Source organism: Nelusetta ayraudi, unplaced genomic scaffold (assembly GCF_046127955.1).
Source record: "Nelusetta ayraudi isolate G7.1 ecotype Tasmania unplaced genomic scaffold, CSIRO-AGI_Nayr_v1 ptg000140l, whole genome shotgun sequence".
Classification (NCBI taxonomy): domain Eukaryota; kingdom Metazoa; phylum Chordata; class Actinopteri; order Tetraodontiformes; family Monacanthidae; genus Nelusetta; species Nelusetta ayraudi.
Genome location: NW_027466190.1, coordinates 219305 through 237529, shown reverse-complemented (window position 1 = coordinate 237529; position 18225 = coordinate 219305). Strand labels below are relative to the sequence as shown.

At 47.6% G+C, this 18225-nt stretch overlaps 3 protein-coding genes across 4 annotated transcripts; 2 read left to right on the top strand and 1 right to left on the bottom strand.

The window, feature by feature from the left end:
* The first annotated feature begins 171 nt into the window (after positions 1–171).
* mpv17 (mitochondrial inner membrane protein MPV17) lies at positions 172–5325 on the top strand. Its single transcript, XM_076013024.1, has 8 exons — positions 172–477; positions 751–831; positions 1784–1899; positions 2318–2410; positions 2770–2865; positions 4642–4674; positions 4756–4808; positions 5229–5325. Exons 2-8 carry the CDS (start codon positions 759–761, stop codon positions 5296–5298), a joined length of 534 nt encoding a protein of 177 aa, XP_075869139.1. The 5' UTR covers positions 172–477; positions 751–758; the 3' UTR covers positions 5299–5325.
* Positions 5326–7347: 2022 nt separating this feature from the next.
* Positions 7348–8702, top strand: uts1 (urotensin 1). Its single transcript, XM_076013046.1, has 2 exons — positions 7348–7643; positions 8021–8702. Exons 1-2 carry the CDS (start codon positions 7515–7517, stop codon positions 8504–8506), a joined length of 615 nt encoding a protein of 204 aa, XP_075869161.1. The 5' UTR covers positions 7348–7514; the 3' UTR covers positions 8507–8702.
* A 1381-nt stretch (positions 8703–10083) lies between these two features.
* On the bottom strand, positions 10084–17690 carry trim54 (tripartite motif containing 54). Of its 2 annotated transcripts, XM_076013068.1 has the most exons (9): positions 17122–17687; positions 16836–17024; positions 14647–14820; positions 13509–13604; positions 13196–13429; positions 12813–12835; positions 11665–11789; positions 11494–11554; positions 10086–11021 (listed from the first exon to the last, which is right to left on the bottom strand). In XM_076013068.1, the coding sequence occupies exons 1-9, from the start codon at positions 17311–17313 to the stop codon at positions 11003–11005; spliced, it is 1113 nt and encodes a 370-aa protein (XP_075869183.1). In that variant the 5' UTR covers positions 17314–17687; the 3' UTR covers positions 10086–11002. The 2 variants fall into 2 exon arrangements, with proteins under 2 accessions (XP_075869182.1, XP_075869183.1); XM_076013067.1 differs by having other exon boundaries at positions 10084–11021; positions 11494–11789; positions 17122–17690.
* Positions 17691–18225: the final 535 nt, after the last annotated feature.

Sequence of the window (18225 nt, the reverse complement as noted above, 5' to 3'; positions counted from 1 at the left end):
CAAAAACAGGTCAGTACAACGTAAAAACGTGATACTAGGTCCTATTTCTTTTCTAGTGTGGCAGGAATGCACTTCTGTACTTTAATTATATTCAAAAAAAAATAAAATCCTGTATGTACCGGGGTTCCCCACAAGAGGGCAGCATACATTTTTTTGCAAAGCGGATATTACGCACTTGGCCGAGCTCATGCTGCTTTTCCCGGCTGTCGTCCTCCAAACAGTAGCGGGCCAGCCGGGGTTTTGTGTTGTGTTCTTCCACTTTTTGGACTTTTCAATTCAAGTCGGGACGCTCCGAAGTTTTGTCATCGCGTTGTTGTCGTTGAGACTGAACGCAGCAGTCAGAAAAGACGCGTGACGTAATGAAGAATCGAAAAGTTTGAATGTACCGAATTGCTGAGGACACGTGAAGGCATCATCATCATCATCATCACCAGCAGCAGCAGCAGCAACTCGGTTAAGAATCGAGGTGATTTACAGGTAGTCAAAATCTCCTTGAACAACTTTTTGTTTTCGTTTTCGGCGCACAGATATCGCAGATTTCGGCGTAAGATTATTATCATTATTATTTTTGACGTTGCCACAACGAATTTACCGTTAAAAAGTCTGACTAAAAATACCTGACTGTCGGCTCCATAATAGGCACCTTAACGCAGCTTATTAAGGGATTGATTTGAGTCACGCTGTGTGTGTGTGTGTTTGGTCATGATCTTCAGGTTGCGATCTATTTATTCTGTTTCCACCCCTGTCCAGGCAGCAGGATGGCGGGTCTGTGGAGATCCTACCAGGCCCTGATGACCAAATACCCCCTTACGGTGCAGATCGTGACCGCTGGTAGGAACTAACTTTTCTTGTCGTTCTTCTTCTGTTTAGTCAGTTTAGTTATTAACTTGCCAATGCAAATATTTGCATTTCGAGCGGTTCTAGTCGTGCTCACAAGTTGGTTGGTGATCGACGCTGCTGCTGCTGCTCCTGTTTACAAAAACCTTCAGTGCAAGAATGTATTGAAAACCAAAATACCAACATTCATTCTTATATTCTATTAAAAAAAAAAAGAAAAATGCCTCAAAGGGGGAAAAAAGTTTATTTCCCAACCATATCTCCTGAAATGTGCAATTTGAGAGCGCTGCATTCGGTTGTAGTACCATCTTATCGCCGCTAGATGGAGACAAAGCTCAACAACAAGGTAAGAAGACCCGTTTGCGCCACTTTCTTCTTCTTCTTCTTCTTCTTCTTCTTCTTCTTCTTCTTCTTCTTCCTCTTCCTCCTCTTCCTCTTCTTCTTCCTCCCAGAGATGAGACACTTTATAAGCAACAGTTTTACTGCCTCTCAAAGTGTCGCCGTCTCGCAGGAAATGTTTGGATTTATTGCTCACCAGGCTCCAACGATTGACATTTTCTCTTCAGCCAGTGTGTGTCCAACATCGCATCAACTACTTTTATTAGTTCATCCCTGACATTTTAGGCCAAGATCTTTGTTGTTCAGTTGCTTCAGATCGTTATGGGCTTCCTCTGCCACATTTTCTCTATTTTTCTACAGTTTTATGGCGGAAAAGATGCACAAAAAAATGCTAAAAAAAAAAACACCAAAAAAACAAGTACATTCATTTCCCTATGCCACGTTTTTCAGCTTGGTCCTTGTCCTGTCGATCAGCCATTCCCCGCTCAGCCAGCAGGGGGCTGCCGACTTGTCAGCCGCGTCTAGTTTTACCCATGACACTAACATGCATGATGAAAGGTTTTGCGGCGTCTCTGAAGCTAAACGTCGCCACCTGCTGGTCCCTCAGGGTCTCTGGTGGGCGTCGGTGACGTCATGTCCCAGCAGCTGATTGAGAGACGGGGATTGGCCCATCACAACGTGCAGCGCACGGCCAAGATGATGAGCATCGGATTCGTCTTCGTGGTAGGGTTGTGCGTTTGTGTGAAAGCATTTGTGTTGCCGACTGTGCGTCGATCACAGTGCGCCCGACTGTGTGTTTGTCAGAAACCTTCCAACAAAAACACACTCATAGATCCGCCTTGTGTTCGTTTGTGTGTCGCACTAGCTTGTGCTAGTTCCTCTCGTGACATCACAGCCACGTCATTTATAGTTGCGGCCTGATTTTTTTTTTCCTTTGCTCCGAGCGATCGTTGTTATGAATTATGGAACGACTCAAAGACAATCGCTGCCGGCCGGGGGGGGGGGGAGTAGGGCGTCCGCGCTGGAATCACGTTATTCTGAGAGGTGTTCACATACTGGGACACACACACACACACACACAAAAGCATTATTCTAAGTCTAATTGTGTTGTTTTTGTGTCTTTGCTGCCATCTTCTCAAAGGGCCCTGTGATTGGCGGCTGGTACCGGGTTCTGGACAGGCTGGTGACAGGAGCCACGAAAAGTTCTGCCATGAAGAAAATGTTGCTGGACCAGGTGAGTGTGGAACTCGCAACTTTCGACTCCAGTTCTGTCTCAGGAACTGATTAGAACCCTCCTCGGTCTCAGAAGAGGAACCTATTCCTGTTAATCACGCTGCCCCCTGGTGTTCTGGTGGACCGGGCTTTAGTTACCTTGACCAAGTGGACCGCGCTGAAATATTTATGGTTGCAAATATGAGCGCCGCTCGCTGCGCAAGCAGCGCAGGAGCCCAGATTAAATCTTCAGCGTCACGGCTGAATAGCGGATGATTTATGTAAGTTTCAGCTGCGGCTGCTGCGTCTCCAATCCAGCAGCCAGGTGGCGCTGTAGGTGCTGCACGTGGCTCAGTGTCCCTCTCTGTTTTCCTCTTGCAGTTGTGCTTCGCTCCCGTCTTCCTGGCCTCCTTCCTGGGCCTCTCCGGCGCCCTCAACGGCCTGACGGTGGAGCAGAACCTGGCTAAGCTGAGGAGGGTGAGAACCTCCACACCCGGGAAAACAACATAGTCGCTGCGGATGTGTCACAGTATCACGTTATAACGTATATATATATATATATATATATATATATATATATATATATATATATATATAAAATATTAATTCTCTAGAGCCTCCTTTTTAAAAAAAAAAAAAAGAAAAAAGAAAACCAAGGGGAGGGGGTGAGGGGGGGGTGAGAGCCAATGAGATGGCGGCGTGAGGAAGTTTGTTTTGCGTGGCAGGTGAAGTGTCTGACCTCCGGTGCTCGACTCGACCTCCCATGATCAGTTTTATCAACGCTGTTATTATTATTAGAATCTATTTCCTGTGATGGAGGGCAGAGAGGAAATAGCTGCCGTGACTCATTCCTCTCTGTGTGTGTGTGTGTGTGTGTGTGTGTGTGTGTGTGTGTGTGTGTGTGTGTGTGTGTGTGTGTGTGTGTGTCAGCTGCTCAAACGTCGGCCGCCGCCGTGCTTACCCAACATGCAGCTGGGCGGCGCCATCAATTATTTACAAACAGGAGGCGCCGGCGAGCCGAAAAGGCCAAAGTGGTAAATGTCAGAGAGGACGGAGAACAAATGGCAGAGCCGTCGCTCGTGCACGCCGACGCCTGGCGCCGAGGGGAGGGGCTTTGGGTCGGTGAAGGGAATGAGAGGATTTGTTTTTGTTTTTGTTTTGTTTTCAAATTTCAAAGTCTCTGAATTTTGTGTGAAATCGTTTATAATCGGACGCAGCGGATAAAATACCTCCGGATTTGCTTTTTTATGTAAATCTTCCATTGTGGGAAAATCGGACCAATCAGATTTCTTCCCTGCCCGGACGCAGCTTTCTGTGGCTGCTGGCTCCGCCTCTTTTCTCCTCAAAGGAAGCTGATTGGCTCGGTCTCAGTCTGACCAGCTAGAAGCTCTTCTCTGTAGTGTGACTGGAAACTGGGTGACTCACCGACAGAAGAGCGCTTCACTTTGAGATTGTGGTGAGATCCTTCAGCCTCTCGGGGCGTCAGCTGACCCCCAGGCTGACGCAGCCGCCCGGCCCCTCAGGTGGCGACGTGGCTCGTTGACTTATAATTAGAAAAACACTTTGAAAATAAATGGAAGAAGAAGGAAAAAATAATAATAACAGGAACATTGGCTTGTTTTTTTTTTTATTATGTGCTGACGTGACCTTTCAAGAAATGACGTGTGTGTGTGTGTGTGTGTGTGTGTGTGTGTGTGTGTGTGTGTGTGTGTGGGTGTGTGTGTGTGTGTGTGGGTGTGGGTGTGGGTGTGGGTGTGTGTGTGTGTGTGTGAGAAATGATTTAGAATTATTTTAATGTGTAAGAATCTTTACATTTGATAAAAGGTGTTCCTTTCAATTGCATTAATGTCTTATTACGGTTACGGTCTTATTATGGTATTGATTATTTCTCAGTCTGCTGCAGAGGAAACACTTTCTAACGACCTGATAACAACTGAAGGGGAATTTCAATCATTTTAAACACACACTTGATAAAAAAAAAGTTGAGTCACTTTCTTTATTAGTTCAGGGCCATAAAAACCCTCTCGACTCTTTGGACTGACTTCTCACCAACTGGCGTTGGGGCTCATCACCATCCCTCACTCAGAGGGGGGGGGAGGGGTTCAGCTGTTGCCTGATGGGTAAAACTGTCTGACTGAGTGAAAATGCAAACTGAGGCGGGAAGTTTGGAGCTGCACCAGAAAGAAAAAAAAAAATCACAAACTAAAGTTGCTCACATGCTGTCTCTCCCCCCCCCCGTCTCTCCTCCTGCAGGACTACAGCGACGCTCTCATCTCAAACTACTACGTGAGTTCTTTGAATTTAATTTCCAGCTTGGTCCGTCAGGTCTGATGAAGCATCACCAGTCTCTCTTGTTTTGTCTTGCAGCTGTGGCCGCCGGTCCAGATCGCAAACTTCTACTTTATTCCGCTGCACCACCGGTTGGTTCTTTTACCACCACTCTTATCCACGCACCAGCCTGCGAAACAGGACGAGGGCCAGAAGAAGATTTTTTTTTTTTTTTTAATTTTAAAGTTCCCTTTTGACTTTTAAGTTGAAATTTTGTGAATAAAGTCGACTATAAATAAAGACTTAATCATGAAATTTTGACTTTAATCTCAAAATTTTGGCTTAATTCTCAAAATTTCAATTTTTCAGGAAATTTTGACTTTTGTCTTGAAATGGAAACAATGATTTAAAAAAAAAAAAAAATTATCTTTTTGCGGCCCTAGTCCTCTTTCGTAACATCCAGTCTTAGCGACGACAAGTCCAATTTTAAACAAGCTCACAGGCTGTGTGTTCTCACGGTTGTGTTTCACCCCCCCCCACCACCCCCACCCGTCCACCCCCTCCCCCTGCAGGCTTGCCGTGGTCCAGATTGTTGCTGTTGGTTGGAACTCGTATCTGACCTGGAAGGCCAATAAGATGTGAGCTGGGGTACGATGACGACGATGACGACGATGAAAACGACGACGAAGGAAAAGAACAAAAAAGGAAAGCGTGGACTGAGTCATCCGTGTGGCGATGGAGGGAACTTGTCAAACTGCGAGTGACAAATCTCACACTTGGAAGTCAAAACTTCTTCAGAGATGTTTTTTTTTTTCTTTCTTTTTCTCCTTTCTCTCAAAGTGTGTATTAATAGACGTTGATAGAATGGGTCCGACCCCTCGCGGCTGCAGAGCCGACGACGTCTGGTCCGTCCTCGCTACCTGACGTGACGATCAGTCGTCAGCTCCGCTGTCTCCGCACATCGCTGACGTCCTCCGACTCCAGCAGTGTTTGTCTAATGAAGATTTTTCTTTTCTTTTCTTTTCTTTTCACTACTCGGTACAGTTTTACTTTAGCTTCATTAGATCCTCTCCACAGAATTGCCTTTTAAAAAAAAATGAGGCGGCTGCCTTTAACATTTAGAAATTCCAAATTCTGGAAGAAATCCAGACACTTATTAAATGAAAGCTTTATGTAAGAAAAGAAAGAAAAAAAAAACTGTTGCCGAAATGTTTGCCGAAACTGGAAAAAAAAGAAACATAGCCTCATAAAATAGATTTTCATCTTTTTTTGGTTGTTTTGATTAAAACATAATTTTTGAAGGTTAATAATTGCACATTACCACCTGAAAATGATGACGCTGTCACTTTGTAGCCACCGAATGCTACAAGCAAACTACCTCTTGTACACAGCGGTTACACTTGACCTCTCATTTCAACATGAGATTGGAATTTACTTTCCATCACATTTTTTTCTTCCAACTCCACACTTAGTTGTATTGAGTGGTGTCACAAAATCAACAGTGGAACGACCAAATACTCTCATGGACTTTCAGAAGCACCCGGTGTCAGTGTGTTTTGTTTTTTTTTTCATGCTTGGGCATTTATTTTCTTTGAATAATTAAAATGTTGAAACAATCTCTGGAATTTGAGCCAATAAAGTTTGACACGGGATGATGTCACTGGTGTGTTTGACCTCGCCCACTTCTGCAGCCAAATGATCTTTGGCTGTGTGGGGTTTGTTTGCTAAGTCGGCTGTCAACCAAATTCACTGCACACATTTAACACACACACACACACACTTTGGCTCCATCTGGGGATAGCAAGCAAAAGACATCTGACGAAGCGGCTGAAAATGTGCCAAATAGCCACTCTGCCCTGGAGGGGACGCTGCCGACTCTTCCTGATTTGGCGCCAGAAGCTTCGCAGCGCCTTTACGTCGGACTGAAGGTAATTAGGAGACGGTGCAAACTCGTCAGCGCTCCACCAACCTCTACGTGAGGCGTGACGGAGCTGATGTTTGCGTGGGAAGGGGGAATGTTTGACTGACGGAACCTGACGCTGAGTCCCTGCACTCTTCAGCTAAACTCTGACTGACTCGAGTCTTTACTTCTGTTTGGTTGTCAGGGATTTTTTTTCTGCTCGTCTTGCTTTTGGTTTTAATTACGACCTCCCAGTTGGTGTTTGGGGTCAAAAAGAAATTCTGCTATGGCAGATATATAGTTATTTAGCGTTGGTCAGCTGTGACTTTCAACACTTGCATGTTTTTAGATGACATTAAATCTCATGTTGCAATTGTCTTTGCTGTCATTTAAACGCCCTAATTTTTTTTGCAAAATGTGGATATTATTTAAATCTTTCAGAGATTTTTTTTGCTTTTGTTTGTGTTTTAGGTCACATATGGAAAAGTCTAGGAAGCAGAAGGAGTGAAGGAAGGACCTCTTGGTGGCTTCACTGACAAGATGGACACGCAGAGACACTGCTGAAGTGAATTTTGCACCGTGGGACCTTCAGTGTTCAGCACCAAGGACAGCTCCTTCTTTTGCTTCCTCACATTTCCGTTGATTCCGTTGGTACTTGGCTTCTACCAGTTACTAACCTCACTGATTGATTGATTGATTGATTGAAATTTCGAATGTAAAGCAATTTAAAAAAAAAAACAAACAGAATAAAGTGGGGGGAAAAACGTATATTCGAAAAGGAGTGAGAAGAAGCTGATTGGTTTGGGAAAGAAAGAGTCAGCATCCTTGACTGTTTGCTCTCCTGCAGGACGATCATCATCATCATCATCATCATCATCATCATCATCATCACCAAAGTTGTCCACCTTCCAAACCCGGCGACTCTGTCGCTCGCATTGACGTCAAAGCAGCAGGCTGGATGTATAAAACCCCACCGTCCTCCACCTCCTGCAGTCGCCGCTCACAGGGACTCGTCCGACCCGGATCACAGCCCACAGCCCACCGGCACAACACCCAGAATCAGCTGCAGCTCCTGGAGAGGATCAGCGTGAGTTCTAGTTGCTTTCTTTTTGCACAGTTTTAAGTTTGAAAGTTTAACTTTCATTTCTGTGTGCATGCAGATACAACTGATATTGTTTTTTATTTTTACGTTTTCTCTGCGTAAAGTTTGTCCTTATCTGCTAAGATCAGTTTTTCCTTAATCAAAAAACATCGTCTAGTAGTTGAATAAAAAAAAAAATAGAGCAAGGTTTAACGCAAATGAAATCAGAGACGTGATCGGATCTAAATAAATGAATAAGCTTTAATTTACTTCATGCGTTTTAATTGGCGCCTGAGAGGTGAAAACTTGACACCCAGTCCGTGCGTAAAAACGGTGCGTCTTGTGCCGAACTGTGAGAAGGTCTCCGCTCCTCCGCCCCGCAGGACATGAAGCCCTTCCCCCTCCTGCTGCTCCTCTCCTCGGCTCTCCTCTTCTCGCACCTCCGGCCTGCCGCCGGCAGACCGCGCTCCCTCCCCGGCTGGCTGGACGACAGCAGCAGCAGCAGCAGGAGCAGCCTCCTGGACCTGGTCCCTCAGCAGCAGCAGCCGCTGGACCAGAGGCTCCTGGGAGCAGCAGGCATGGAGCTTCTGGGCGAGAACATGATGAGGGCACTCCAGAGGAGGACCCAGGAACCTCTGCGGCTGCTGCCGACTCCTGAAGAAGAGGAAGAGGAGGAGGAGGAGGATGAAGAGGAGGCGGTGAGGGCAGCGGCGGCGCGGCTGCTGCTGCTGAAGCGCAGCGAGGAGCCGCCGCTGTCCATCGACCTGACCTTCCACCTGCTCAGGAATATGATCCAGATGGCCAAGGTGGAGAGCCAGCGGGAGCGCGCGCTGCTCAACCGCAAGGTGCTCGACGAGGTGGGCAAGTAGAGGAGGCGCGTGCGAGACCCCTGACTCCAAGTCCAAGTGTGTACGCGCCGAGTGTGTGTGTGTGTGTGTGAGTCATTTCTTTTTTTTTTTTACGCGCGTAAAAGCCCCTCTTCTCTTCTCACGTGCCATCTAAAGACTGTCTGGGAAAGTGAACTTTCACCTGAAACCTCCACCTGCGTCCCGTCCCGTCCACCCCACCCCACCCCACCCGTCCTCCTCCTCCTCCTCCATCCGTGCGCAGGACTTGCGGTGAATGCGGCGCCTCCGCCGGGACTCCATCAAGCATCGTCGAGTGTTTTTGTTTCTGGAGCCTCAGTCATCCGGATGCGAGCAGAGTTGTTCGCTGCGAGTCATCCGATGCAAAAAACAACAACAACAACAACAACAACAACAACAACAATCACTTGAAAAAAAAAAAAAAAAAAAAAGTCTCATCATTTCTATGTTTTTATGGTTTGATCAGAAGTTTGTCCACATTTTCCTACCGTGAATAAAAACATGGGCGAACCCTGACTTCCTGTTTATGGTCGCGCGGCTGATCCTCTTTCTTCCGGGTGTCTTCCGGTCTCCCTGCTCCGTGTCGTGTAACTGAAGTGTAACTGAAATACACGACCAGTCAAAAGTTTGGACACGCCTTCATTCACAGGGGGCAGTCCAAACGTTTGACTGGTGGTGCACACAAACGAGTTTTATGTTTTACATGGCGCAAAAAGCACGTGCAATTTAGAAATTATTTCCAATTTTCAGTCTCGTTGAGAATCTTCCCGCACAAAAATATATATATTAAAAAAATATATATATATATTTATAATAAAATAGCGTAAAAATAGCTTTCACATTTCCACAAGTCTTGTTGCATCGTGAGCGCCACCACCAGTCTGGAAAAAAAAACACACACACACACAAACACACAGCAGCTCCTCCAGTGGGTTGACAAAACATCACCGGTATGAGGCAGACTGAACAAATCCTCCACGCTCCCATTCCAAACACGATGATCCTCACCGGTGGGATTGTTTCCAGCTCTGAAGTTTCCGACTTTCCGCCAATGAACTCGTTCAACTTTACAATCAGAGACGAAACAGTCAGAAGAGTCCAAATGGCCTCCAGCTCTGTTTTGTTTGCGTGACTCAGTCCAAGCTGTGGACGTGTTGCTGCTGCTGCGGCTGCTGCTGCTGCTGCTGCTTCCAACCTACCACCCTCAGTGTGTGTGAGTGTGTGTGTGAGTGAGTGTGTGTGTGTGTGTGTGTGTGCGTGCTCAATGACAAACCAGTGTCACAGCGAACCGTTCACTGCACACATTCAAGTTTCCGTCCCAATTTGAAAGACCAAACGCATCACTGACTCAAACACAGACACAAATCTGTTTGATTGCCAGTTACAACCGAGCGGCAGCGTGATTCACCGCTTCACAAGTGTCCAGGCTGGGGGGGGGAAGGGGGGGGAATCACCCAATAAATGGACATAAAACTTCAAAAACTGAGGCACAACCGACGAGTTTATTTTGTAAATCTTTTATTCAATTTCGATTCTCTGCATAAAAAGTAAAACTAGATGTTAAAAAAAGTTTCAAACATTTTGTGTTAATAAGCCGAGTGATTCATCGACATTCCAAAGCGTAGTTTGTTCAATTGAAAAAAGCAAATGAAAAAAAAAACATCAGTTGTCATTAAAACACAAAAAACATTTATTAGCTGCTGCATTCTCATTGGCTGATAATAAGCGTCTATCTATTCATAAAGCCCACGCCCAATAGCTTTGAATGTGGATCTGCTCCGGGGGGGCAGGGCGGGGGGGTTTTCTTCCCCCAGTGAGGGATCGGTTGTAATTTGCTTTCTGGCCACTTGGTGCCGCTAAATCTCACGCACTGCGCCTTTAAACTGTGCCAGTAAAGCCAGCAGTGCTTTTCGTCCTTCAACTGTCCACTCACCGGGCCCCCTGTTCACTCTCAGTTTACACTCAATCATTGTCCTGCAACCACTACGAACCTTTTCACCAGCGTCGCTGCATCTGACAGACTTTTTCACTTTCCAGATGCCACCAGTTGTCATCCGCACCAGCACTTTCACAGGCTGTGGCGCTGCTGCTGCTGCTGCTGCTGCTGCTGCTGCTGCTGCTAAATAAGGCCTTTTAAATCCCGAGGACACGCACGAAGGCGGGAACGGTTTCACTCCCGCAGTTCTAAATCCACCCCACCCGCTTCCTGCCAGGGGACACAATGTGGCACAATGCAGCGGCTATTTATTTCGCCAAACAAAAGGTAAAGGGGTGGGAGGGAGGGAGGGAGGGAGGGAGGAGGATACCGGTGCCGAGGCTGCCCTGCAGTCGTCACCGCTGCAGATGGATCATCTACATAAAGATTCCATCGCCGGTGCCCGTAGGCTCTTTTGTTATTATTTATTTATTTATTTCATTTAATGTAATTTCTCCTCCCATGCCGCCCTCACTGGCGTGGATTCCTTCCGGAGGATTACGGCCGGCGTCTATATTTGCATCTCAGGAGGGCAGCGAGGACCTGGAGGAGAGGAGAACAGGAGTGGCAGGAGATGCTGTATTTAGCCCTCTGTTTGCTGCCTGCGGATAAAAAGTCATGCTTTGTTGTTAAAATCTCGTCCCGCGTGATTTTTCAAAAATCACGGCTGCTGCGCTTCACAATGGACACACCCGCAAATCGCAACTGCACTTTGTCGAAATTTTAGAAATATGGCTTTTATTTTGCGAAACACTGTCGTGGAAACGCAGCTTCTGTTCACAGCCCACCTTCCCTCTTTTGCTTCTTTCACCAGGTGTTGGCTCCGCCCTCTACTTATCCCCCTCCAAACATGTGAGATGTCCAATAAAGCATCACTTTCAGCAGGAGGCTGTAAACAGTGGGCTAAATATGCTGGAGTTACATTTAAAAATCTTGTCTGTTCAAACCCTTTCAGCCAAATTGAATGTTTTCAGCCTTTGATAGATTTAAGTCGAAACTGTCCGGTTCTTCCTACCTGGAGGTGAAGTCGACCTCTGACCCTTCCTCGCTGTCGTCACTGTCGCCGTCGTTGGCACCTGAAGAAAGAGGCCACACAAAGACGTGAAGGAGCCACTCACAGCCTCTTCATCTCTCTTCCATCTTCCTCTCCCTCCAGCGGGGGTTCCCTGGTTCTGGTTCTGGTCACCTGAGCTGAAGTCCATGTTCTCCAGCGTGACGACCAGCTGCTCCGTGTCCAGGACGAAGTGGCTCATGCTCTCGAAGCCGGGCTCCGGACGCTCGGCGCTGGAGCCTCGGGCTGCTGCCGCCATCCTGCAGAGACAAAGATGGCAGTGACATCCAACACAATCTCCAGGTAGTGAAGACTTTCCACTTTGCTCGATTTTCTTTCATTTCAAAAGTGTGCTCCTAAGTCGGAACTCTTTTGCGTCGGTGTGGCTGGTAAATAAAAACCTGCTCAGCGCTTTTCCCACCGTTTCCCCAAGTGGCTGTTCGAGTGACGACAGCAATTTCCGATCCGATCCGCTGCATAATTCATGCAAAACGACTAAATGTCCGACGAACGGCTGAGTGAGCACGGGGACAAACCGCACCGGCACACGCTGTCCTGCTGCCGCCGCACAACACTGCACAACGCTGCACAACACTGCACAACGCTGCACAACACTGCACATCCACTAAAGTCCAATGGTCTCATCTCGGCATGAAGGCATGCGGATTATTTTAGCAGAGGATTCTACAAAGACTGCTGAGATTTTCCAGTGGAGAAGCTTCATGTGGATAATTCTCTAAAAAAAAACTCTTTCAGCTCTGCAGGAAATGCAGCATTTAGCCCTCTGTTTGCTGCCTCCTGCTTAAAAGTGATGCTTTGTTGGCATCCTCCACACGCTTGGAAGCGGATGTGGAAAGCAGACAGCCTGAGAGGGCGGAGCCAACACCCGGCTGAGCAATGGTGAGGAGGGATGGGCTGTTGCTCACCTGCCCCCTTTGTGACATCACAAAAGGCAGATAACCGATTGAGCAAACCAAGTTGAGAGTTTTTCACTCGTGTGTTTCCATGGCAGTTTTTCGCAAAATAAAAAGCAATATTTCAATCGTGCGATAATTTCGTAGAGTAAAGTACAGTTGCGATTGGCAGGTGTTCCTGTTGAATGGTGTGAAGCGCATGAGCTGTAATTCGGAAAACCTTTTATCCATATTTCAGAGGTTTTTTTCCCCAAGTTTTGCTGTTTTTTTATTGTTTAGGTTTTGCGCGATTCTAGGGTTCATGTAAACGCAGCAGGTGACAGGACGGAGACACGGATCGTTGCTGGAAAACACCAGCGCTCGACTTACTTTTCCAGGATGACGTCGGCGCTCTGAGAGGAGAGAGGACAGACAGACAGACAGACAGACAGACGGAAGGGAAGGAAAGACGTTTAAGTTAATCACATTGCGCTGCGGCTCTGTGAGCCAACAGTCTGTCAGGATATAAAACACAATTTTGCAGAACTGAAGTCGGCCGCCAGGTTTTCCTGCTGTGTGTTTAAAACCTGCTGTAAAGGGCTTAACAGGGTAAAGCGACGACACCTGAGGCTCTGTCTGTCTGCACCCACACACACACACACACACACACACACACACACACACACTCAGTGTCACCTTGACTTGATTTGACTTTTCGTCTTCCTCACTCAAAGCCCCAGAAACCGTCCAATCAGGCGAGGAGCTCCGCCCACCTGTACGAACACGGACATGTGCGGCTCCTCCAGCGCCCGGATGGCCGTCTCCACCAGGGTCACCGCCGCCTCCAGGTCGTCTCCGTGGCGGCGGATGAGTCCGCGGAGGCGCGTGAGCTTGTCGTCCTGCTCGCGGGTGATCAGCCCCACCAGCTCCTGCTTGCGCTCCTCCAGGATGGCCACCAGGGCGGCGAAACGCCTGTCCAGCTGCTCCCTCTGTCGCTGGCCGTTCTCCTGAGGGTGGACCGCTCTGTGTGAGTTACTGTGTGTGTGTGTGTGTGTGTGTGTGTGAGTTAATGTGTGTGTGTGTGACCTCGGTGACGTGGCAGACCACCTCCAGCTGGGAGAGCAGCGCCTGGATGTGGTCGTTACTGCCGACCAGGATGGCGATGCCGTCACTCAACTCTGTCTGTGAAAACCAGCAACAGTAAGATTTAACATTTAGCATCTTTAAAAAAAAAAAAAAAAAAAATTGCATTTAAATTTTTGTAGCTTCACCTCTACAAAAAAACTGAAGAAATTCTCCTGAGAAGCTGAAGGAACTACAGCGCAGAAATAACCATATCTCAAGGGGCCATTGTAATACATTTCATCACAAGTGTGTGTGTGTGTGTGTGTGTGTGTGTGTGTGTCCTAAAGCACTCTGTGTGCATCTTTTAGCTGTTAACTAGAAATTATTACAACAATTATTGTCATTTCTTTTGGCAACTCCCCTAATAAAACCTTCACCATAAACATCACCATGACTGATTTGTAATCAATGTTTGAATATCAGTCCCCCCCAAAAAAGTATATATTTTCACACTTCCTGTTATTCAAAAGTTAAATATAGAAGTTACGGTGCCGGTGCTGAACAGAAAGTGACTCGTTTGCGCGAGCCATCAGTCATCAGCGGCGTGAGTCACCCAGCTTGCATCTGCTTAGCATGTGTGACGTGACGCTGTTGTTGCACTGCTGTATGGAGGCGTCCGTACGCACAGTGGCGGCGCCGTGGTCCCCGAGGTGCAGCTGTAACAAAATGTTCTGGCCCGCCAGCAGATTAAACCTGTCGGCCAGGTCCTGGTTCCGGCCTCGCTTGATTAACCTTCCTGAGGAGCGGCTGCAGCTTTTCACCAGAGCTCATCTACATTTCAGATGAGTGAGTCAGAGGGCCGAGTGGGAGATGGAGAGGCCGCCACCCAAATGTCAGCGGAGCCAACTGCTCGATCACGCCGCCGCCGCCGCCATCGCAGCCGTCTGAATGCAAAGCGGAGCCGCTGTAGTACCCTAGCTGACCTGTAGGTGGCACAGTCACCATGTGCAGGGTTCCTTCAATGGATAACCGATATTATTTTGGACTTTCTTAAATCAAGACAAGAAAACCCCCAACAATGGACTGGACCTTCTGTCTTTGAATCTGCGTAAAGATCTCAACGCTCCTGGATGTGAAGGGGGCAGCGCAGCGTCTCTACCTTCCTGCTCAGGTAGACGCTGCTCAGCGGCGCCACCTCGCAGTCCCTGTGTTCCCCGAACACCTTGCACATGGAGCAGGTGGGCGTCTGGCAGGAGACACAGTAGATGTTGATCCTCTCGTCCTCGTGCTCCTCGCACATCAGCTGCTGCTGCTGCTGCTGCTGCTGCTGCTGCTGCTCGGCCTTCGCAGCAGACGACCTGCGAACAAACAGAGCGGAGGTTTCAGAAAGGTGTTTCAGTAAATCCTCGAAGGTTTGTGGACAGCTCGTGGATGGTTCCTCCTCAGACATTGTAAAACAAGACTTGCTGTAGGTGGTAGGTGATGCACCTTGAGATGCTTCAACCTGACCCTTCACGCTTTCCTGAGTCATCCGTCTGGTAAAGAGCCCCGAAATAACAGTTTGCATCCGCTTCCAGTAGAACCGGTCCAATGTTTTTCTACCGCCGGTTTCACCAGGTCGCTCCAGCTGGACTCGCCTGTCCCTGTCCGGTATGTATGTGACCCGCATTTCATCTTTGTCTTTTTTTCAAGGAGCTTCCAAGTGCAGTTTGCAGCCCCGAGCTGGATAACAAGCGCCTGCTGGAGTTTGGCAAGATGGACGAGCCCGAGTTCAGAGGGTGAAATCTAAGCTGCAGCTCAGTTGAACATTAAAGTTGACAGGGGAGGTTAACGATTTGATTTTCATGTCCACCAAATCAACGGGGCCTCAGGAAGACATTTATTTTTCATATACATAAAAAGCTCCTTCTTTTTTATTGGCCATCATTTTAATGCTCTTCCACCGCTGCTCCAGCCAAAAACCTAAATGGATTTTCTACGGGCTCGTGGCAAAGTGTCCACAAAACTTGGCAGCATCTCCTGCATTGCAAAATCATCTTATTATTCCTGACGTGCGCTGACGTCGGTTGACGATGGAGGAACTACGCCAAGGGTTTGGCACGGCTCGCCTCTCCTTCGCTGGCTGAAACGAACGCACAACTGTCACACCTCACAGTCCTTTACTCTTGTGGTGCCAGGAAATGAAAAAAAAAACAAAAACAAAACAGAAATGTGCAAAATCTGTGCAGTTTCACACTTTTTTTTTCTGACCGATTTGTAAATGGCAGCTTACAAAGTGTGAATCTCTTGATGCCAAACATACTTGCAGATATTATTGGATGTAAAAAAATAATAATAATAATAATAAAAAAAAAAAATTACAGCAACAAAACATCACTGTCCATCCACAGTGGACCTGATGAGTGGTGCTGTTGGCTCATCAACCCGCTTGACAGAAACAATGGACAGCCCGTTGTTCTCTGACGTAGGTGTCTCTGACAGAGCCTACGGCTGAGTCATGACAAAAAAAAAAAAACACCGTCCACACATTAATTACCGAGATGCAACACTACAAGAAGTCAGAAAACATTTGCAGAGCGGCGAGAGCGACCACAGGCAGGTTCTAATCTGGAGCTGGAAGCAACAATTACAAATTGAGACGCATGGAAGTCGTTGAGTTTGAGAGCCTCTGAAAAACCGAGCAGCTGCGTCTCTTCTTGGAGGTTCTGAAGGTTCAGAAGTAGATCTGACAAGACAAAGTTTTTCTCTAACTGAAAAAAAACAGACCTATAATATCTTCTAATGGCATTCGCGGACAAGGCAAAGACAAAATTATTTAAGCTTTTCTTCTTGTTTCCCCCCTGAAATGAAATCAGGTGGACTTATGGAACTTTAAATTGACAAAAACAGGCGTCCCAATGTCATGTAAACTAGTGTAAACTAAGTCAAAAGCGCTGGTATCTCCTGCCCTGGAAGAAATGTGGAAACGATGCAGGAGGTCATCAGTAACGGAAGGTAACACTGCCATCTACTGGTGGAAATCGAAACTACAATAACATACTACAGATTGATTTCAGGAGTAAACATTTTTCCAGGCCAATGATCCACAAACAGACACTCGACTGACCCACAGTCTATTGGATCCAATCCAGGGACCTCTTTATCCATGAAGATTTGGTTTCATCCGTGACTTAAGCAACTCCCAGATCTGTGATTCTGTTATTTTACCCCCAATTAAATAAATGATAGAACTTGACTCCACATGCTTTACCCTTCTATAATAAGCCCTTGTTCTGCACCTACTGCCCTAAAGGTTCTAACATACATTTAAAAAAAAAAAAAAAAATCAAAACAAAGTCTCTGTCTCACACACAGACACCTGGAGGACTCCTGCTGCCTGTAGAGGTCTATGATGTTCTCCACCAGGAGGTTCCTCTGCAGGCCGTAGACTCCGTGGCGGTCCAGCACCACCTCGTGGCGGCATGACGGGCAGCGGAAGCGGCTGCCGCTGATGATGGCGCCGGAGGGTCCGCGGGTTTGACCCAGCGGGTTGGACGACTGGGAGGAAGAGGAGGGTGGCGCTGGTGAGATGAAGGGGCAGACTAGAAGCTGGTCTAAGCCTGTAACACACACACACACACACAGAGGCTCCCACCTGGAAGATGTCGTTGGCACACTTGCGGCACAGGTTGTGCTGGCAGGGCAGGATGACCACGGGCTTGGAGAAGATCTCCAGGCAGACGGGGCAGATCAGCTGCTTCTCAAGGTTCTCCACCGTGGCCCCCCGGCCGGCACCGGGCCCCGAGCTGCCCGCCGATGGAGGCTTGAAGCCAAGAGGGAAGCTCATTATCACGCTGAGACCTGCTGATCTTGAGTCGGAGGTTCTTTCTTCTTGGATTCCACTCGGTGGAGACCTGAGTTCTGGCTGCAGTGTGTCCACGCCCGCTGTCGCTGTCGCTGTCGCTGTCCTCTGTCCTCGGCTTTAGAAAGTATCCCTCCTCAGCTGTCCATCCCTTTATTGTCCCGCTGCCAGCTTGTCTGAACTCCAGAGTCAAAGACCCTCCAACGCCCTACGCCCAGTTGACGGTGGATATTTTTAGCTCCAAAGTTTGTGCAGGCTTGGGTTTCTGTCAAAGCAGCACCAGGGAAACAGTAGCCGGTCAGCGCACCACCTACAAATATAGCAATAATACAACGTCTGATACTCTGGGAGGACGGGGGGGGCACACTAGGTGTTTACTCTCCACTGTCATCAGCCACTACTGATGAGTTCCAGGAAAATAAACAGATCTGTCCTGGGGGGCTCTGTGACTGCTGATAGTCAGTCAGTAAGAAGCGCTCTACAGAAGATACCACACCATACCACTTTATTTATAGAACACAATTAAAAGACAACAGAGTTGAACCAAAGTGCTGTGCAGGTCAGAACAAACAAACAAATAACATAAAAACATACATGGTGCCACGCGGTGTCAAAAAGAACAGTCGCTCGTGCTCTTTCTGAAAAGCCACAGAATAAAAGTGTCTTTAGGTGTGATTGGAACACCTGCAGAGTGGGGGTTTGTCTGACATGCAGAGGCAGCTTGTTCCACAGCTTTGGGGCTGCTACTGCGAAGCCCCGCCTCGCCTGAGCTTCATCCAGAAGTTGTGGAGGGTGCCAGGCCATTTAGGCACTTAAAAGCAACCAATAACATTTTAAAATCAATGCTAAAATGTACAGGAAGCCAATGGAGGGAGGCCAGTACAGGGGTGACGTGCT

What these genes read in the sequence shown, in the direction of transcription:
- uts1 (XM_076013046.1), top strand. Translation starts at nt 7,515, where the DNA reads ATGTATAAAACCCCACCGTCCTCCACCTCCTGCAGTCGCCGCTCACAG. An exon ending in AGCTCCTGGAGAGGATCAGC is followed by an intron (nt 7,644 to 8,020) that starts GTGAGTTCTAGT and finishes TCCGCCCCGCAG; the next exon opens with GACATGAAGCCCTTCCCCCT.
- trim54 (XM_076013067.1), bottom strand. Translation starts at nt 17,313, where the DNA reads ATGAGCTTCCCTCTTGGCTTCAAGCCTCCATCGGCGGGCAGCTCGGGG. An exon ending in AGTCCTCCAGGTGTCTGTGT is followed by an intron (nt 14,821 to 16,835) that starts GTGAGACAGAGA and finishes AAGGCCGAGCAG; the next exon opens with CAGCAGCAGCAGCAGCAGCA. An exon ending in GCCGACGTCATCCTGGAAAA is followed by an intron (nt 11,790 to 12,812) that starts GTAAGTCGAGCG and finishes TTGTCTCTGCAG; the next exon opens with GATGGCGGCAGCAGCCCGAG.
- mpv17 (XM_076013024.1), top strand. Translation starts at nt 759, where the DNA reads ATGGCGGGTCTGTGGAGATCCTACCAGGCCCTGATGACCAAATACCCC. An exon ending in CTCTCATCTCAAACTACTAC is followed by an intron (nt 4,675 to 4,755) that starts GTGAGTTCTTTG and finishes TTTGTCTTGCAG; the next exon opens with CTGTGGCCGCCGGTCCAGAT. An exon ending in TTTATTCCGCTGCACCACCG is followed by an intron (nt 4,809 to 5,228) that starts GTTGGTTCTTTT and finishes CTCCCCCTGCAG; the next exon opens with GCTTGCCGTGGTCCAGATTG.